The sequence below is a fragment of the Ranitomeya variabilis genome, chromosome 7 (genome assembly GCF_051348905.1).
Source record: "Ranitomeya variabilis isolate aRanVar5 chromosome 7, aRanVar5.hap1, whole genome shotgun sequence".
In the NCBI taxonomy this organism is placed as follows: domain Eukaryota; kingdom Metazoa; phylum Chordata; class Amphibia; order Anura; family Dendrobatidae; genus Ranitomeya; species Ranitomeya variabilis.
Genome location: NC_135238.1, coordinates 150,450,061 through 150,471,334, shown reverse-complemented (window position 1 = coordinate 150,471,334; position 21,274 = coordinate 150,450,061). Strand labels below are relative to the sequence as shown.

The window sequence follows — 21,274 nt, the reverse complement described above, 5'->3', positions numbered from 1 at the left end:
TCAAGGATCACGTCTTTTCGGTGCCAAGCTGGACCAAATTATTAAGGACGCCACTGGCGGCACCAGTTCCCTTATCCAGACCTCGCCTCCCTCCCCTTAGGCGGCAACTTCGGTCTTTTCGGCCTTTTTCGTCGTTTCGTGGCATCAGATTCCTCTTCGCAACAGCAGAGGCCACAGGCACATTAAGAGAAAAAGGCATCCTTCGGACTCACTCCTCCTGGCGTTCCCGCTACTTCTAAGGTGGAGTCTCCAGGTCTAGGACTGGAAGAACCACCTAGGCATGACTCACGACTAGACCCCAGCCTGTTTCCCAGGCTGGGCAGCCGTCTCCTCTTCCTCAGGGACGTCTGGGTCTCCTCAGTAGAGGACGCATGGGTCAGGGAACTTATATCCTCTGGATACAAAATGGATTCATTTCACGGCCCCGGGATCGTTTCTTCAAATCCCGACCTCCAAGAGACCCCGCTCTAGTCCCGGGTTTTCTTTACAGCCATTGTTTCCCTCCTTAAATCCACGGTAATCGTTCCCGCCCTAGAACAGGAACGGTTCACAGGCTTCTCTTCGAATCTTTGTACCGAAAAAGGGAAGACAAGGTTCGTCCCAGTCTGGATCTCAAATTGCTGAACATGAAGTTTCGTCTGAGACACTTCAGGATGGAATCCCCTCGTTCAGTAATCGCTTCCATGGAGGCTCAGGAATTTCGGTTTCAGGCTTCCGAAAGTCTATCCATCTTCCCCGACACTCTAGCCGTTGCGGGTGGCTCGTCAACAGGAAGAAGTCCCATCTTGTTCTTTCTCAGCGCCTCGTATTTCTGGGCATGTTCTTCGACGCTTGTCGGACCAGAGTCTTCCTTCCCTAAGACAAGATATCACTCCTTTGTCAGGAAGTTCGCTTGCTCCAGGGTTCTCTGCTTCCCTCCTTTCCGATGGGCCATGAAGGTCCTGGGGAGGTTGGTTGCAACATCAGAAGCGATTTCCCTTCGCCCATTTCATTCAAGACTTCTTCAGCAGGCTATTCTATCACAGGGGGACAGGTCTGCTCCCTGCATCGTCCGATCCGGCTTTCTTCCCGGGTCAAACGGTTCCTCGACTGGTGGCCGAGGTCACTTCTCATATCCCTGAGCAGATCCTTCAGAGCAGATCCTACCTTCCAGTTCTCTGGCAGGTGGTGACAACGGACGCCAGCCTGCTCGGCTGAGGCTCAGGGCTTTGTCACCTGTTTTTTTCAGGGTTGTTGGTCGGCGCAGGAGTCCTCTCTGCCTATCAATGTCCTCGAGTTCCGGATCATCTTTCTGTCTTTTCTTCACTGGGTAAGGATTCTCAGGAGCCTGCCAATTCGAATCCAGACAGACAATGCCACAGCAGTGGCATATGTCAACCACCAGGGGTGGACTCGAAATTCTCTGGCCTCGACCGAGGTTTCCAGGATCCTCCTTTGGGCAGAGGCAACGGTCCTGATGAGATCCGCAGTGCATGTCCCCAGCGTGGACATTTAGGCTGCCGACTTCCTCAGCAGCGAGGTCCTCGCGGCAGGGGAATGGTCCTTACTTCAGGAGGTCTCCCATCAGATTGCTCTTCGATGGGAGACTCCGGAAGTGGACCTCACGGCGTCCCGATTGAACGGGAAGGCCCCTCGGGTCGTCCCAAGGTCCCGCGATCCTCTCGCAGTGGTATTGTCGCTCTGGCCATTCCTTGGTCGCTGTTCGTGCTCCCCTATCGGTTCCCACCCTTTCCCTTGCTTTCCAAGCTGTTGGAAAAGATCAAGGCAGAAGGGGTGCCGGTCATTCTGATCACCCCGGAATGGCCCAAGAGTTCTTGGTTTGCGGAGATCATCATTCTTCTCGCGGACGCCCCCTGGCGCCTTCCAGACAGACCCAATCTGCTGTCTCAGGGTCTGATCTGCCACCCGAATTATCGGTCGCTCAGTTTAACGGCGTGGCTGTGGACACCACAGTTCTAAGAGCGTCCAGCCTTTCGGCCCGGATGATTCACACTATAATCCAGGCTAGGAAGCCTTAGTCTTCCAGGATCGAGTATCGTACCTGGAAGGCTTATTTTCGTTGGTGCGAGTCCAAACGCTTTTCACATGTCCCTTTTAGGCTGGGGGCAGTTTTACCTGCCTTCCCTTTTGGCTGTCCTTCAAGCAGGACTGGATTCGGGCTTCGCTCTTAGTTCCCTAAAGGGCCTGGTTTCTGCGCTCTTCTTCCCTTTCAGAAGACGTTATCATCTCAGCCACAGGTTAAGACCTTCCTTCAAGGAGTAGCCCACGCTGTCCCTCCGTACAGGGCCTCTGTGGATTCATGGGATTTAAAGCTTGTGCTGGACGTTCTTAGGGGTTCCCCCTTTGAGCCTCTCAGGCAGTTTTCCCATCTCGGAAGGTGGCTTTTCTTGTGGCCATCACTTCGATCCGCCGCGTTTCCGAGTTGGCAGCCATTTCTTGCCGACCTCCTTTATTGATTTTCCACCAGGACAAGGTGGTCCTCAGGCCTCCGCCTTCCTTCCTTCCTTCCCGAGGTGGTTTTCACCTTTTCCACCTCAACGAGGACATCGTTCTATCTCCCTTTTTGTCCAGCTCCGACTCATCCTCTGGAGCGATCATTGAACAGGCTGGACCTCGTCAGGGCAGTGAGGATCTCCCTGGCTAGCACGGCCGCTTTCCAAAAGATGGATTCTCTGATGGCACACGTAGAGGCCTGCCGGCTTCCAAGGCGACTATTGCTCGCTGGATCAGAACGGCAATTTTGGAGGCTTACTGGGTCAAGAACAGAGTGCCCCCTCCTGGGATAAAGGCTCACTCTACCCGGGCAGTCGGCGCTTCCTGTGCGGTACGCCGCAGGGCTTTGTTTTGCAAAGCGGCAACCTGGTCTTCCATCCACACGTTTGCCAAATTTTACAAGGTCCATACCTATGCTTCGGCGGACGCCAGCCTGGGCAGAAAGATCCTGCAGGCGGCAGTGGTGAGTCCCCTGACCTGATGGAAGTCTGTTTTTCCCACCCCAGGGACTGCTTTGGGACGTCCCATGGTTCCTGTGTCCCCCAATGAGAGGCGATAGAGAAAACAGGATTTTTGGTTGCTTACCGTAAAATCTGTTTCTCGAAGCCTTCATTGGGGGACACAGCTCCCTCCCAAGTTGAACAGTTCTGTTTATTGTGTTATACTGTTAACGTTCGAGTTCTTTGAACACTGAGTGTTTGAAACTGTTAAACGGTAAAGCGCTGCGGAATTTGTTGGCGCTATATAAATAAAGATTATTATTATATTATTCTTTATCTTTTACACGTTGTTTCTCCTACTGCTTTCTCACTAACTGAATATCCTATTTCCTGTCAGTGGGGTGTATACTGCAGAGGAGGAGCTAACTTTTATTTGCATAGTGTCAGCCTCCTAGTGGTAGCAGCATACACCCATGGTTCCTGTGTCCCCCAATGAAGGCTCCGAGAAACAGATTTTACGGTAAGCAACCAAAAATCCTGTTTTTTTTTTTGTTTGTTTGGTTTTTTTTGTTTTTTTTGTTTGTTTTTTTGCAGCTTCAGAAATGGCCCGTACACCTGGTAAGACTGTGACGTTCTCCGCCAGTGATAGTCCTGAAGAAGCCATCAGTCCTCCTGCAAGCTGCAACAGTATGTTACTTTATATAAGATTATTGTATGAGGACCTGCCAGCAGATTTTATGAATATGTAACTTTCTTTGCTTCTTTTCACAGAAAAATCCACTAATAAAACTCCCTCTAAGGTAAGGAAATGTAATGCCATATTCAAAATGTAAAACGCAATAGTCCCTAGGATATAGTTATAAATTATAAAGTGTTGTTTCCCATACACTGCAATTTCCTGTAAATATGGGAGAAAAACGTTCACTTTGCTACACCCTCTGAAGAAGCTTGGTGCGAAACGCCCATGTGATGCTCCTTATGATTGAGGTTTTATTGATGCCTATGTGTATGTATAACAGAATGTCACATCCCCCTCCCTTTATTGCTAACACTATCTAAAAGCTTTGATTCTAAAGATATTGCATGTAATGACAGTCACTAGCCTAGACTCCATCTGTATATTGGATATGCTAACGACGTGTGAGCTGATATGTATTCATATATTTTTAGGGCAGGTGTGTTTGATGTTCAAAAAGCGATGCTTCTGAGAAAATGTTGACAGCTAGCATACAGATGGAAATATATACATACAAGCTATACAGCTTGTAACTACTTCTGTCCGTGCCCTGCTTGTACCGGTGTGCTGCCCTGGCACAGAATGCTGCGTAGTGTCAGCGTTTTTCCTTCTGTGCATACAGGCTGCCCTGACAATGTGCAGTAAGAGGCAGTGACATATATAGGGGCCCTGGTGTAGGGTGATGGAGGCTTACCTATTACTGTATCCTTATGGGTATCTTCATACCATTTCCTTTGTGTAAGTTTCAGCATGTAATTCTACGTTGTAAATCCCACAGACCTCCCATCGCTTTCGACAGAAAATCTACATTTGTCGTTGATATAGCCGTAGATTTGTAAGCTGCCATGGGTCGCAAACCACAGATTAGCCTTACTGCATGGTGCAAACCTGTGTGTAAGCCACAGTGCACAGTGTGTAAGACACTGCAGAAATCTGACGGTCATCAAGGGATGTAACTAAAAATACACATGTATTTCTTCATCGCCACATTGGGGGACACAGGACCGTGGGTGTATGCTGCTGTCACTAGGAGGCTGACACTAAGTGAATACAAAAAAGTTTGCTCCTCCTCTGCAGTATACACCGCCCACTGGCTCCGGATAACACCAGTTCTTGCTTAGGCTGGGTTCACACTACGTTATGGGCATAAACGCGGTGTAACGTAGTCCTTAACGGCCGCCATTAATTCCTATGTCGGACGCATCGCTAGCGCACGCCCACAATGGGCGTGCGCTAGGGATGTGCCATCATTGAGTGACGGACCCTGAGACGCGGGCTGCAGCGTTTCCGGGTCCGTCACTGCTAGCGCAGATAGAGCTAGCAGATGCTCTATCTGCGCTAGCGCGCTGCCATACTGGCACTTACGTTTACAGCAGCCCGTTACCGTATGTGTTGAACGGGCTGCTGTAAACGTAATGTGAACCCAGCCTTTGTGTCCGTAGGAGGCACATTGGTCTGGTCTTCAGACCTAAAGTTTTTTTATTTTCTTCTTCATCTTTTTTACCTTTTTCATGTTTGATTTTTATTTTTACTACAGACGAATGGGGCGACGGATCCTTTCAAGGTTCCAATCTCCCCAAACCATCAACAGGCGAGCACGGAGAATGTCGCCTCTCCGTATCCTCTCCTGCGACATGGGATGCCACGCCTGAGCTGAATAATTTTTTTTGGGGGGGGGTGATGGGTCCCTTAAAGGGCACTGATCTCCCCGCACCTTACGGACGAGCACATGGAGTGTCGCCTCCACGTACCCTCTTCCGCAGCCAGGCCTAATGCCGGACATTAGCCCTGTCCCGTCCTAGGGGACTAACCCTTTGGATGTGTAGACGCCCACCTCGTGGCATCCGAGCAACCCCCACTGCACCATCACTGTTAAAGCAGATGATACAAGGAGGTGGAAGGTCCCTCTCCACCTCCCTATTAAAGGAATGGTGGATCGAGGATGATCCCTTTATCCCTGCACCGTCCAAGACCAGCAGCGGCAGCAGGAGGACATGTACCCGCCGCATATCGCTGCCTTACCTGCCACCCGGCAGCTTCTCTGGGTAAGTGCCGGGATGGAGGGCTCTGGGCAGGTGGTCTGAGGTGGCACTGGATAGGAGGGGACTTCTCCTGGCAGCGGCGCTCCCTGGCCCTTCCGGTACCAGCGCCAATAAATTTAGTCCCAGTCTTCGGTTCTCTGCTAGGCTGCATCTGTAACTCCGCCCCCACTATGACACGTCACAGCGGCTCCGCCCACCTTCCTCACGCTTCTCGTATAGGACGAGAAGTGCCTCTTCTAATCTCGGCGGGGACACATATAAGGGTACAATGTCCCAACCTAAAGCATCTTAAAAGGCTAACAGGGGTATTGCAGCCTTTTTCACTTCATGTACCTCCTTCCAGACTGTGTTTCCTAAGGCTCAGACTTTGCCGCACTGCAATACCCTCATGAGCCCTCCATCGCCACTGAGCCCAGTGTACCTAGCTCCCCTGAGTGGGCTTCGTCACTGTCACAATCCATGGCTTCTCTGCCCAAAGCGATGGAGTCCCTGTACGATCCCTCCAGGGATCGGAGTATGCGCAGGTCTGACATAAATGGATCCTCTCCCATACGGGAGCAGTCGGTCAGCAGGGGCCGAGAGCACTCTAGAAACCTACAGGCGTCTAGGAAAAGGAACCGCAGCATGTCCCCAGAGCATTCACGTGCATTGTCGTCTGCGAGTTCTGCTTCTCGCTCTCCCTCTCCAGGGGTCAGTAGCAAACTCAAATCTGAGTACGAATCGGACGGCTCCTTCAACCTGGATTCGCCAGACTTCCAGAAAATGGTGGATTCGCTGATTGAGGCGGTCAATCTGACATTAAACGTTGAAGAGAAATCTGATTCCATTCTGGATCAAGCAGTGTCCTTTAAGAGGACTAAAAGCCCCCATAAGACTTTTGCAGTCCACCCTGAGTTTACGGCCATACTCAATCGTCACAGGGAGTGACCGGACAAACGCTTCACAGGACAAAAGTCTCTTCAAGCGAAACATCCTTTTTATTCGGACTCCCATGACAGCACTACGAGAGAGGGGATCCGCCCTTCAGGAACAGGAAACCTACAGAGATACAAAAGGGCGGCACCTCTCCCTATGCATCAGTTGGTTTCCTGTTCCTGGAGGGACAGGATCCTACAGATGAAATTCTCCGTAGGGGATCCCAGGCCGGCCGGCCGAATCTGGTAGCGGGGGGGGTCTCCTACCTCGGCCGGTGCGGATGTCCCTGGAGGCGCCACGGTGGTCCTGGCTGGACTGCACGTCGGTGGCGTATGGCAGCAGGGAGCAGGGTCCGGAGGATTGCCTGATCTCCATTCTATGCCGGCGTTGGTAAGTATATCTCCCCCCTTGGTTCTTGCAGCGATGCGGTGCGGCGGTGGAGTGGGGTAGCGGTGACGGGAGAGCGGCGCCGACCGGAGCGCTGTCGCACATCTCTGGCGTCCTGCACCGCTCTCAGGAGCGTTTCCGGAGTGCTGTGACGCCGGGGGCGGAGTCGGCAGGCGCTTCCGGGTTACTGGATGGCTGCGCATGCGCAGTCTATCCAAGATGGCGGCGCCCATCGATCCTGGACACCGGATTCCCCACTAACTACCGCTGACCTCCCAGCTGCAGTCTGGTAAGCAGAAACCAATGGGATGACGCCAGGCAGCCTGCTGACCGGAACCCAGGGGGATTTAAGCAGGTATCGGACTTAGAGCCCTGCTTTTGGTCACACTTCCATCATGGAGAGTGGTGGTGAGCAGCCTCAGCTACTGGAGGTGCGACAGAAGCCCTTGGAGAAGGAGCATGTCAGGAGTGACCAGTCCAGCCGCAAAAGCTCGTCCAAGCAGGGATCGAGAACGTCGACTGGGAAAGAACCCCCTCGTGTTCCGGTACCTTTCTTGGCGTACACTGGTAAGTGATCTACGTGAATGTTCACTCAGTGACGCGGGCCCCCTTATACTTTGTCATTCTAGGGGAAGAAAAGTGCAAAGACGAAACATAAGGAGTGCGCCCTATGTGGAATCCCCTTACCAGATTCTTATCCCAAAAAGTTATGTGCCCCCTGTATACAGCAGACGGTGAGGTCTACAGGTGTGGTAGGGGTTAAGGGACATCAGGTCGGATAGATGGTATCACCTTATTGTCCTCCCCTAGGTAGCGGAAGAATCTGCAACTACGGCTAACTTAAAAGAGATGATCCGTCTGGAAGTAAGGGAATCCCTGCGGTCTCTATCCCAGGCGGGAAGTTCAAAACCTAGAACTCCCTTAATCTCTGAGTCTTCGGAGGAAGAAAGAGAGGAAGGTTCCTATGGCTCTATTCCCTCTTCCTCGTCATCGGAAGAGGACTCTGGCCGTTTTTGTCTACCGCTGGACCGAGTTGATAAACTAGTTAAATCGGTCAGGGGTACGATGGGCCTGGAAGAGCCAAAAACTCAACCTTCCAGGCAGGAATTAATGTTCAGCGGATTAGACCATAAGAAACGCAGATCTTTTCCGGTGATAGATAAAGTTCAAGAGTTAATTCTCCGAGAGTGGAAGAAACCGGAGAAAAAAGGCTCGTTACCACCAGCTTTAAAACGCAGGTATCCCTTTGAGGATGCAGCGGTTGATACCTGGGACAAGGCCCCTAAGCTAGATGCTGCGGTGGCAAAAGCGTCCAAAAAAGCCGCATTACCCTTTGAGGATATGGGGTCCCTTAAAGATCCGCTTGATAGGAAGGCAGACACCTTTCTTAAAGGTACCTGGGAGATGGCGGCTGGATCTCTGAGACCAGCGGTGGCCGCAACGTGTACAGGAAGATCCTTAATGGTCTGGCTGAATCAACTGGAGTCACAACTTAAGGAAGGTGCGTCCAGGAATACAATCCTGAATGCGCTCCCAGTAATTCAAGATGCTGCGGCCTTCCTGTCGGACGCTTCATTGGATTCTGTCAAGATGGCGGCCAGAGCAGCAGGTCTTTCCAACGCGGCTCGTAGAGCCTTATGGTTAAAAGGTTGGTCCGGTGACATCCAATCAAGATCCAAGCTCTGCGCTATTCCTTGTAAAGGGGAATATCTCTTCGGACCAACTCTGGATGACTTGCTTGAAAAAGCAAGTGATGACAAGAAGAAGTTCCCTAATCTGGCATCAGCATCTTACCGTCGCCCCTTCAACAGAAGGAGGTTTGGTCGCGGAAGGAAACGCGCGTCCTCACCCTCGAGAGATAATTTCAGATGGGAGGATAGACGCAAGAGAGGTACGGGCTATATGTTCCGCCGTTCCTCAAAAGAACGTAAAAAGTCAGACCAATGACTAGCAATCCCTGTGGGAGGGAGATTGGCAGCCTTCTCTTCCGCATGGTCTGACATCACTAATAGTGACTGGGTCCGAGGCATTGTATCAGACGGCCTGAGACTGGAGTTTGACCATTGGCCTCAGGATAAGTTCAAATTAACCCCCTTGCGTTCCTCCTCTATTGAACAAACGGCTTTGGAAGCTGAAGTCACCAATTTATGTCTTAAAAAGGTGCTGATTGAGATCCCAGATTCAGAAAGAGGAAGAGGGTTCTACTCTCCTCTATTTCTGATTCAAAAACCAGATAAGTCATTTAGGACCATCATTAATCTTAAATCTCTTAATGAATTCCTGGTTAATAAAACCTTCAAAATGGAGTCTATCAATACTACAATAAAGATATTGTTCAAACACTGCTTTATGGTAGTTGTAGATCTTAAGGACGCATACTATCATGTTCCTATCCATGAGAACTTCCAGAGGTTCCTGAGGGTGGCGGTGTCTATAGAGGGAATGGTTCGTCATTTTCAATATCGAGCCCTTCCCTTCGGCATTTCTGCAGCTCCTAGGGTATTTACCAAGGTAGTCGCTGAGGTTATGGCATATTTGCGAGAATCCGATATCCTCATAATACCTTATCTGGATGATTTCCTTATTGTGGGGAATTCAGCAGATCATTGCCTTTCGCAAGCAATGACAGCCATAGCCAAACTAGAACATCTGGGCTGGATTATAAATTATGACAAATCCCGTTTACAGCCCCTAAAAATTCAGAGATTCCTCGGACTGTTATTAAATTCAGAGACCCAACAATGCTGTTTGCCGCCTGATAAATTACTCCACATTCAACAACAGGTGTTGAAGGCGATTAATAAACCATCCATGACCCTTAGACAGGCTATGTCACTGTTAGGATCCCTAACTTCGTGCATTCCTGCCGTCCGTTGGGCCCAATTCCATACCAGACCTTTACAGTTTGAGGTTCTGGACAATGATAGAGCCTTACAGGGGTCCTTGCAGGGTCAGGTGACGTTAAGTCCAGTAGTACTTACATCTCTCAGATGGTGGCTAGTAGAAGGCAATCTGTCGGCAGGAGTTCCCTGGGTGACACATGTGACTCGTGTAATAACAACTGACGCCAGCCCTACGGGATGGGGGGCGCACATGGGTGACATCGTAGTTCAAGGGCTATGGGACCCTCAAACATCAGCTTCCTCCAATCAGAGAGAGTTAATGGCTATTGAGCTAGCAGTTAAAAAACTCCTCGTGTATCTACAGGGTCACCATGTCAAGATCCTCTCCGACAACCAGGTGGCAGTAGCCTACGTAAACCACCAGGGTGGAACACACTCCGAAGCTCTGATGGAAGTAGCAGACCGCCTTCTCCAGACAGCAGAGAGCAATTTACTATCTTTAACTGCTCTACATTTAAAAGGGAAAGAAAACATAAAAGCGGACTTTCTAAGCCGCAACACGTTAAAACAAGGGGAATGGTCCCTGAACAGAGACATCTTCGGTCAGATTGTCCACATGTGGGGTCATCCAGACGTGGACCTGTTTGCCACCAGGGACAACAGAAAAACAAAAAAATTCTGTTCTCTGAATCCCAGGGAGAATCCGTTGGCAGTGGACGCCTTCCTGATCAAATGGGACTTTCGTTTGGCTTATGCGTTTCCCCCGCTGGGCCTATTACCTCTTGTGGTCAGGAAAATAAGGGAGGACCGAGCAAGGGTCATACTGGTCGCCCCTTTCTGGCCCAAGAGAGCTTGGTTCGCGTGGCTCAGGACCATGTCGGTGGAAGACCCCTGGGTACTTCCGGACATTCCCAATTTACTCCATCAAGGTCCGATCACCCATCCGCAAGTGAAGGGGCTCCATTTGACGGCATGGTGTTTGAGAGGTCATTATTAAAAAACAGAGGTTTTTCCCCAAACTTAATTGATACCCTTATGAAGAGTAGAAAAAATATCACAACAAAGATCTACTCTAGAACCTGGAGGAAGTTCTTGGCCTCTTCAGATTTCAGAATTGAAGAAGGGTTACCAATTAACCAAATTTTAGAATTCCTGCAGAAAGGGTTAGAGTTAAACCTATCCACGAGTACACTAAAAGTACAAGTCTCAGCCCTGGGGGCCCTGTTTTCTTGTAACGTTGCTAATAACTATTGGGTATCAAGGTTTATAAAAGCTTCTAGTAGAGCTAGACCTATACACAAGAACAGGTCGGTACCTTGGGATCTCAACCTAGTCCTGTCAGCCTTGACTAGAGAACCGTTTGAGCCCTTACATTCTGCTTCAATTAAATTATTGTCCCTCAAGACAGCGTTCTTGGTAGCGATAACATCTGCTCGTAGAGTAGGGGACATTCAAGCGCTCTCTAGACTCTCCCCATATACAGAGTTTTTACAGGACAGAGTGGTCCTAAAACCGGACCCCGCCTATTTGCCAAAAGTCGCCTCACATTTTCACAGATCACAGGAGATAGTGTTACCATCATTTCTCCCTAACCCCTCTAACGCCAAAGAAGAACTACTCCATACATTAGATGTTAGGAGATGCCTGTTAGAATACATCACAGTCACTAACGCTTGGAAGAGAGAGGATGCGTTATTTTTATCCTTCCAAGGTCCTAGGAAAGGGCTTAGAGTTTCAAAGTTCACACTAGCGAAGTGGATTAGGGAGGCTATCTCTCTGGCTTATACTGCAGGTGGAGGTCCGGCTCCGCAGAATCTGAGGGCGCATTCCACCAGGGCCATGGCTACATCCTGGGCGGAAAGATCTGGAGTATCAATCGACCAGATATGTAAGACAGCTACGTGGTCGTCCCCTTCCACCTTTTTCAAACACTATCGGTTGGACTTGGGGTGCTCCTCTGATCTCACCTTCGGGTTAAGGGTGCTGCAGGCTATAGTCCCTCCCTAAGGTAGTTTTACATCTCTGTAATTCTCTCGTAGTGCTGTCATGGGAGTCCGAATAAAGCATTAAGCTACTTACGGGTAGCTGCGTTTTTCGGAGGCCCATGACAGCACCCTTAGTTCCCTCCCTATTCACGGGGGGTTGCACTTCCTATAATGTATATAATGAGATATATATAGATCTCACGTGTGGTATTTGTATTGGATTAAGTTTTGTATATAAACTGTATATAATATTTGTGTGCTACTAACCGCGGTAGTCCTCTCAGGCTCTAATATACAACTGATGCATAGGGAGAGGTGCCGCCCTTTTGTATCTCTGTAGGTTTCCTGTTCCTGAAGGGCGGATCCCCTCTCTCGTAGTGCTGTCATGGGCCTCCGAAAAACGCAGCTACCCGTAAGTAGCTTAATGCTTTCGGCTGTGCCGAGGAAGGACTGGGCTGAATCCTCTGTTGTAGACCCGCCAGTGTCTCGCCTGGCATCCAAGACCCTTTTATCCTTACCAGATGGGTCATCCTTTAAAAATCCCACAGACCGTCAAAACACCTGGCTCGCTCTGTTTTTTGAGGCCTCAGGCTCGGCCCTCTGTCCTTCATTCGCTGCAGCATGTGTTTCTAAGGCGATAGTCTTCTGGGTAGGTACCCCAGCCAAATCCATTCAGAGCGGTAATCTCCCCTCTGAAGCATTACATCTTGCCAGTCAAATTTCTCGGGCTGAAGATTACCTGGTACATGCATCTTGGATGCGGCTGGCTGTACTGCTCTATCGGCAGCGAATGCAGTCACGATCAGAAGAGCATTATGGCTCAAAGAGTGGAAAGCGGACTCTACGTCCAAAAAAAAAAAGTCCTTGATATCTCTGCCTTTCCAGAGCGGTCGCCTATTTGGTCAGAAGATGGATCAGCTTATTTCTCATGCCATGGGAGGAAAGAGTAAATGTCTTCCCCAGCAGAGGCTTAGGCGTCCTTTTCAGAGACATCAACAGTTCCGTTTCCGATCCCTTTGCTCCAACCCGGACTAGTCCACCGCCACTACCTTCCCCGGGTCTGGGCGTTCCCCACACAGGGACAGAGGTTCTCGAGTCTCCTACAAACCTAGTCGACAATGGAAATCTCGCCCTAAACAGTCGAACTAAGGGATCTAGGTCTCAGAGATTTTCTGCCCGCTGACTCCAGGCGTCGTCTGGTAGGGTGGGCGGCCGCCTACTTCTGTTCAGTCAGGCCTGGCTGTCCGTCGTTTACTAGACCTCAAACTTCTAAACAAGTTTGTCAAGATTTGTCATTTTCGCATGGAATCTCTGCGTTCAGTCTTCGCTTCTATGGAAGAGAGAGAGTTTTTGGCATCCATCAACATCCGAGATGCTTACCTACATATCCCGATCTTTCCTCCCCACTACAGATTCCTGCACTTCGCCATTCACGACCAGCATTTCCAATTCTGAGTCACTCTGCCAAGATGGGGTCATTACCCCTGTTCCAGGAAACGAGAAGTTCAAAGGTTTCTATTCGAATCTGTTTGTGGTCCCAAAAGAGGATGGTACAGCCAGGCCCATCCCGGACCTAAAGCTTGTGAACAATTTTGTCAGAGTATGGCATTTGAGGATGGAGTCTCCACTCTCCAAAGGTTCCTGCGCTTCGCCATCCGCAAAGAACATTTACAGTTCAGCCTTGCCCTTCGGCCTTGCTACCGCCCCCAGGGTGTTCTCAAAGGTCATGTCGGCCGTCATATCCAGTCTACACTCTCTGGGCTTGGTCGTCTTGCTAGCTCTTCAGCAAGGGGCCCGAGCACTTTATCAACCATCTCTTCCTTCCATCTGCTTTGCATGAGGGACAACATGCGCTTCTGGACGCATGTGACAAGAGCCCCTTCTCCCTCGTCATCACACTGCCCAGGGGAATTGGTCTCGTCTTCACATCAATGTCCTGGAGATCCGGCTGTTCCTGCGGCGATCCATCGTCTCCTGACAGGCCGTCCCATCCGAATTCAATCAGACAATGCCACGGCTGTGGCTTACAGAGGGGGCATCCGCAGCAAAGCGGCAATGCCCGAGGTGGAACACATCCTTCGCTGGGCCAATAGGAACCACTGGGTTATCTCGGCTGTTCACATCCCGAGCATGGAAAACAGGGCTGCGGACTGCCTCAGCCGTCAAGGCCTCGGGAGAGTGGTCTCTCCATCTGGAGATTTTTCCAGGGGACCTGTCTTCACTAGAAGACTCCGGACGTGGACCTAATAGCGTCCCGGTTGAATGCCAAGATGCCCAAGTTTGTAGCTCGATCCCGGGACCCGAGAGCCATTGGGTGGACGCGCTCGTCCATCAGTGGAGTCAGTTTCGTCTTCCCTACCTGTTTCCCCCATTGCGTTTGCTTCCGAAGGCCATCAGGAAGATCAAAGCGGAGGGAGTACCAGTGATCCTAGTTGCTCCAGACTGGCCACGCCGAGCATGGTATGCAGAATTAGTGCAGCTTGTCGCAGACGTCCCTTGGCGACTACCAGATTGACCGGACCTGCCTTTGCAGGGCCCATTTCACCACCAGAACTCAGGGGTCCTGAGTTTGACTGCTTGGCCATGGAATCCTGGGTCCTAACTGTAGCTGGTTTCTCCCATGAGGTAGTTTCCACCATGATTAATGCTCAGAAGCCAGTGTTTGTACGCATCTTATCATTGGACCTGGAAAGCCTTTTTTGATTGGTGTAGAGGCCGAGGTCGGCCTCCTCCTGTTTTTTTTTTTTTTTTGTTTGTTTTTTTTTCTCCATTCCCACCTTTTTTGAATTCCTTCAGTCCGGTCTTGACTTGGGCCTAGCGCTGAGCTCCCTCAAAGGGCAGGTCTGCCTTGTCCGTATTGCTTCCAAACCGCGGGTGAGAACTTTCTTCCTGGGAGTCTCTCGTGTGGTACCTCCCTACAGAGCGCCCTTAGACGCCTGAAACCTTAACTTGGTCCTAGGTGTCCTATAGGAATCTCCCTCTCTCCCACTCTCACATCAATCAGAAGGGTCTCGGAGTTAGTTGTTTCACCTTAACGAGGATATTGTCCTAGCCTCGTTTTGTCCAGCACCGTGTGGAGTAGGCTTTTCACTCTTAGGATCTTGTGAGGACTCTCAGAAGGTAAATGTCTAGGACGGCGCATTTTCGCCAGACGGACGCCCTGTTCGAGGAGCATCGGAAGGGATTGGCCGCTTCTAAGTCGACAGTAGCCAGATGGATTCTTTCAGCTATTCAAGAGGCTTACCGCGTCAGAGGCAAGCCTATTCCATCGGGGATCAAGGCACACTCCACTCGGTCGGTAGGTGCTTCATGGGCGATTCGGCATCAAGCGTCTGCGGAGCAGGTTTGCAAAGTCGCAACCTGGTCTAGCCTGCACACTTTCTCAAAGCATTACAATGTCCATACTCAGGCACCAGCAGATGTGGGCCTGGGTAGACGAATTTTGCAGGCAGCGGTAGCGCGTCTTTAGACAGCGAATGCCGGGAGTTTACTCTGTTATTTCCCACCCAGGGACTGCTTTGGGACGTCCCACGGTCCTGTGTCCCCAAATGTGGTGAAGGAGAAACGGATTTTTGTGTACTCACCGTAAATTCCTTTTCTCCGAGCCACTCATTGGGGGACACCGCACCCACCCTGTTAGCCTGATGGCTATTATTGTTTTCTGACATGTACCTCTTCTTGATGATTATAATCTGCTACTGCTTGGTCCCTAAACTGGTTCTGTCTGGAGCCAGTGGGTGGTGTATACTGCAGAGGAGGAGCTAACTTTTTTTTGTATTTACTTAGTGGCAGCAGCATACACCCACGGTCTGTGTCCCCCAATGAGTGGCTCAGAGAAAAGGATTTTACGGTGAGTATACAAAAATCCCTGTTTTCCACATGTGATATAGGTCTCCTATGCCTTGTTCTCCTGATCTGACAAAATTCCAAATTCCAGCATTTAATTATAGCCTTACCGAGTAGCTGTAGCACAAGTTAGTGTTATTATCATGGTGTTATGTTGGTATTATGTTTTTAGGGGAAGAAACCTGAATTTATTTCCACCACCCCGCATAGACTGAGGAAGAGGCTATCAGGTATTTTATATATATTAGGTTTTTGTTTTTTTCTTCAAATCTTTTTTTTCTTGTTGTTCTTTGTACACATGTCAGAATTAAGTAAAGGGTTACTCCAATCTTCATAGATGGATATTACTGAAGTGTCTAAAACAGAAAACAAATTCTGCAATTTACTACTAATTAAAATTTGCAGCTGTTCTTGAGATGGTCACGCTTTTTATTTTGTTTACAGCTCGCCCCCCTAGGAGATCGACCACCACCTGTGCGGTCTAGCTTGTAAGCACTGTGAAGCTGGCCAGGATTAGGAGGTAATGACTCGTTCAGCGATCCCGCCCAGCTTCCAAAAAGTGCTTGTAAGCACTGCGAATGTTCTGCTGTCTAGCCATAGTGGTCAGCCTCTAAGGCAACGAACTGTAAACAAAAAAGTGTTACAGGGGTTGTCCACTACTCGGACAAATTGTTCTCACCCACTTTGAGAACACAGTGAGTATCTGTAGCCCTATATACAGGCCCGCTCACTGATTCCAAGATTGTAGACACCTGTGTTGCTAGTTAGTGGACACACCGTGATTTATCATGTCCCTTTTGTCACATTATTTTCAGGGGTACCATCATTTCTGTCCAGGCCTATTTCATGAGTTTTATTTATTTTATTTTTTTTATTCTGTGGAAGCATGATTGAAAAGCAATGTCTGACTTTCATTTGTTCATTTTCATAGATCTTTTGTTATTAAAATTATTTCTGTGACCATTGTGTGTTTTTCTGTCACTAAACTAGGGGTACTAACATTTTTGACCATGTGTCTATACTTGTACCTCTGTAATGGGTAGTGTGAGCTCTGTAGGTGCAGGAGTTGTTGGGGCTTAGTAATGTAGCAGGCTGTCCATCTGTACTTCTGATGTCCCTCTATTATGTAACTTATTTGTTCACCAGTAGAAATGTTTGCAATAGTTGTAATTTATTTTAAAACTACAAATATAAGCGTTCTGAAAAGACAAGAGTTATGGGAATGTATCTTGTAAAAGAATCTGGCGTTCTTTCTCCAGCAGCGGATCTACAATCTGATAGTGAGAGCGACTACTCGGCCTCCAACTCTGAAGATGATATGGATGAGCTGCCAGCTACAGCTAAAACGCCAAGTAAAGGGTCACAGATGCCAAGCGAAGCTTCTCAGACCCCTGGGAAAACGCCATCCAAAAGAGGAAAGAAGAAGGTAAGAACAGCCCCCCCCTCACACCTTAGGTGGGAAATGGTTTTGGGTGGTGTGTTTCTTCCAGTTCAAGGTGCACAGAAAATGTGTGAAATAGATTGCAGTGACTTGAATTTCATTTTATTTATAGAGCAACTTGGTAGAAGAGTACTTTGAAGCCCACAGCAGTTCTAAGGTCCTGACTTCAGACAGAACGTTACAGAAGTTACAAACGCCAAAGTTAGACCAGGTAATAAGAAGGCATCCATGGAGGGTCTGAAACAACAATGCCTGAGATATTAATGGATGGTCTGAAACAGCAATGCCTGGGCTATTCATTCAGGGTCTGAAAGAATAATGCCCGAGATATTCATGGAGGGTTTGAAACAGCAATGCCTGAGCTATTCATTCAGGGTCTGAAACAGCAATGCCTGAGATATTCATAGAGGGTCTGAAACAGCAATGCCTGAGATACTCATGGAGGGTCTGAAACGGCAATGCCTGAGATATTCATAGAGGGTCTGAAACAGCAATGCCTGAGCTATTCATTCAGGGTCTGAAACAGCAATGCCTGAGCTATTCATTCAGGGTCTGAAAGAATAATGCCCGAGATATTCATGGAGGGTCTGAAACAGCAATGCCTGAGCTATTCATTCAGGGTCTGAAACAGCAATGCCTGAGCTATTCATTCAGGGTCTGAAACAGCAATGCCTGAGATATTCATAGAGGGTCTGAAACAGCAATGCCTGAGATACTCATGGAGGGTCTGAAACGGCAATGCCTGAGATATTCATAGAGGGTCTGAAACAGCAATGCCTGAGCTATTCATTCAGGGTCTGAAAGAATAATGCCCGAGATATTCATGGAGGGTCTGAAACAGCAATGCCTGAGCTATTCATTCAGGGTCTGAAACAGCAATGCCTGAGATATTCATAGAGGGTCTGAAACAGCAATGCTTGAGATATTCATAGAGGGTCTGAAACAGCAATGCCTGAGATATTCATGGAGGGTCTGAAACGGCAATGCCTGAGATATTCATAGAGGGTCTGAAACAGCAATGCCTGAGATATTCATAGAGGGTCTGAAACAGCAATGCCTGAGATATTCATGGAGGGTCTGAAACGGCAATGCCTGAGATATTCATAGAGGGTCTGAAACAGCAATGCCTGAGCTATTCATTCAGGGTCTGAAAGAATAATGCCCGAGATATTCATGGAGGGTCTGAAACAGCAATGCCTGGAGAATTTGTTACAGTGATTCTATAGCTGGTGGTAGTAGGTTCAGTGAATAAATGGCTCATCACAGGTAGGTTATGCATAATATGTATATGCTGTGTCTTGGCCTACAAAAGACATCTTGTGTGTGCCTCCGAGATCTTATCGCCTCCTCCTTACTGCCCTGGGTCTTGCTGTACTACAAAATGTACAAAGCCGTGTCTCCTAAGCAATAATAGGAAACCGTGTACTTGTCAGAGCTCCGCCGCATCTTCCGTCAGCTTTGCTGTTAGTTGCACCCCGATGATCTAATATTGATGGCTGTCAGTATCGGAGTATAGTATTGCTGGCTGAAAAAGAGCGGCTGCATGGCTCAGCAAAAAATTATTTTTCATGGTTTGAACTTGTAAATTGCTTTCCAGTGTTTTGTGATTTTGCAGAATCCCATTGTCTTAAATCTGTAGGAGACCTTGCAGAAGCTCCTGGACCAGTCCCCCACAGCATTTGCTGCTGATCTGCGACATCTGACTGAAAAACATGAGGCCTTCTTCTATAAGTGGATGCTGCAGCTTCAGTAAGTGTGTAATACATGACTCTGAGAGCAGACAAAAAAGCTTTTTAAGGGGTTGACTTGCCATAACTGATTTCTCCATAGGATAGATAAGTTGCTAATCACCAGGGGTCAAACCACTGGGATCCCCTTGTCTCCATAGGTCACATAGATAATAAAGCGGTGGTGTGCATGCTTGACCAGCACTCCATTACTGTGGGTAGGTGCCAAGCTGCCATGGTGCACCAACCCTTGTCTGTCCCCCTGCATATTGCTACCACTTGTAATGGGCAGACTCAGTCTCTTATATTCCTCATGATGCTTTGATCCATATCTTGCCTCGTATACAAGATATGTAAACAGGATACGGCCTTGCAGAATATATTCAACATGCAAAATGTATCGTGCGAAATGTGAAATACTGGTCAAGTGTTACATGCCAGGAAAGCGAGATCTGTATGGTACTAGTAGCGTGCATTTCCATCGCTCATGGACCGATATTGTAGAAAAATGTATAAGATACAGTATGCAATATATCCAGGTTGTATTTGTATAAAAAGTTAGACTGCATCCATAGGAGTCTATAGATTATTATTATTATTATTATTATTTATTTATATATCACCATTGATTCCATGGTGCTGTACATGAGAAGGGGTTACATACAAATTACAGATATCACTTGCAGTAAACAAACTAACAATTACAGACTGATACAGAGGGGCGAGGACCCTGCCCTTGCGGGCTTACATTCTACAGGATGGTGGGGAAGGAGACAGTAGGCTGGGGGGTTGCAGGAGCTCCGGTGTTGGTGAGGCGGTAGCTTCGGTAGGGATGAGGATAGATAGGAGACATTGTATGCAACATGTGTATATATATTCCAGAGATTGCAGGTACATATAATTAATCAGTGTCTCGCTGGTTTACTGCTGTTTTTCAGTCTCGGATTCAATATTGTTCTTTTTGGTCTCGGCTCCAAACGGAAACTCATAGAAAAGTTCAGGAGTGCACTACTGCAGGACTCGCTTCACATTGTCATCAATGGGTTTTTCCCAAGTATCACAATCAAATCTGTAAGTAGTTTCCTTTGTATTGAGCAATCAAGAACTTGAGGGCCATGACTTCTAATTTATGTAAGTTGTGATATGGAAGGAAGTTGTACTGTATAAATGGTTCCTCCATAATCCTGCCATCTAAAGGTATGGTAGGAGGGAGGGTGCTGTGTTTTATCTTGGTAGTTATAGAATGTCACGCTTCCGAACGGTGTGTGAGACACTGATCTAATGCCCTGCAATACTAAAGCATTGCAGAGTATTCAATCAGTGATCAGTCAGTGGAAAGTTGATGTCCCATCCTGGGACAGAGTTTTTTTTTTTTTTTTTTTTTTAAAAGGAAGTTTTAAAAAATTGTAAAAAAAAATATTAACACACGCACGCACGCACGCACGCACGCACGCACGCACGCACACACACACGAACAAAAAAAAAATGAAAAAACATTAATCCAATAAATACATTGAGTTAGGTAAACACAAAAATAAAACAAAAAAGTACACATTTGTGTCATCTTGTCTGGCAACAAACAAAGCCACAATACAGCTCCATCCGCATAAAAAAGTTACAGCTCTCGGAATAAAGCGAGCCAAAAATATATATATTTTTTTGTATAAAATAGTTTTTGTGTAAAAGCGCCAAAACATAAAAAAACTATATAAATGTTTCGCTGTAAACATATTGGTCCAAGGAATAAAGCTTCATTATCAATTTTACCACACACGGAATGGCATTTAAAAAACTAAAAAAAAAGTTCATGAATTGATTGGTATTGTTCAGTCTGCCTCCCAAAAATTAGAATAGAAAGCGATCAAAAAATGTCATGTGCCCAAAAATGGTACCAATAAAAACATCAAATCGTCCTGCAAAAAAACAAGCCCTCACATGACTGTCAACAAAAATACTGAAAAATTATAGCTCTCAAAATATGGCGATGCGGAATAAAAAGCCAAGCATAAAAACCTGATCTGATATTACTGTAGTCACACCGACCCGAAGAATAAATTATTCTAATGACTTATACCACACGAGGAACAGGATAAAAAAACAACAATTCTTCACCTGCTGTTGATTTGTTCATTCTGCCTCCCATAGATCACAGTAAGGCTCGGTGCACATTTATCCTGCTCTCTGCACTTAGCTTACACCGGGGATTCTGTGTAAATCTCTCAAATACGTGAGTCAGATGGAACCCCCGTCACAAACCGCTTCTCAGCACATGACTTGGGGTTGCACCTGCAAGGGTTAATCTATCTACTCTCACTCAGTCCAGCATGCAACCTCTGTCCTATGCTGCAATGGGAGAATAAATCACACCCCGGCACAGACCACGCACCCCACTTCATACACGCTACCACCACTCATAGAA

The 21,274-nt window shown here is 48.0% G+C and overlaps 1 protein-coding gene across 2 annotated transcripts in view; it reads left to right on the top strand.

Annotated features, from left to right (window-relative positions):
- ORC2 (origin recognition complex subunit 2) overlaps nt 1–21,274 on the top strand; it is a 58,675-nt gene that overhangs the window by 11,594 nt on the left and 25,807 nt on the right. The window contains exons 5-11 of one of the 2 annotated variants that reach the window (XM_077272033.1): nt 3,528–3,620; nt 3,705–3,733; nt 15,860–15,917; nt 16,947–17,113; nt 17,241–17,339; nt 18,768–18,877; nt 19,794–19,926. In XM_077272033.1, the coding sequence (XP_077128148.1) occupies nt 3,528–3,620; nt 3,705–3,733; nt 15,860–15,917; nt 16,947–17,113; nt 17,241–17,339; nt 18,768–18,877; nt 19,794–19,926 (689 nt within the window). The remainder of the gene's footprint in view (nt 1–3,527; nt 3,621–3,704; nt 3,734–15,859; nt 15,918–16,946; nt 17,114–17,240; nt 17,340–18,767; nt 18,878–19,793; nt 19,927–21,274) is intronic. The other variant, XM_077272034.1, reaches the window with a different exon arrangement.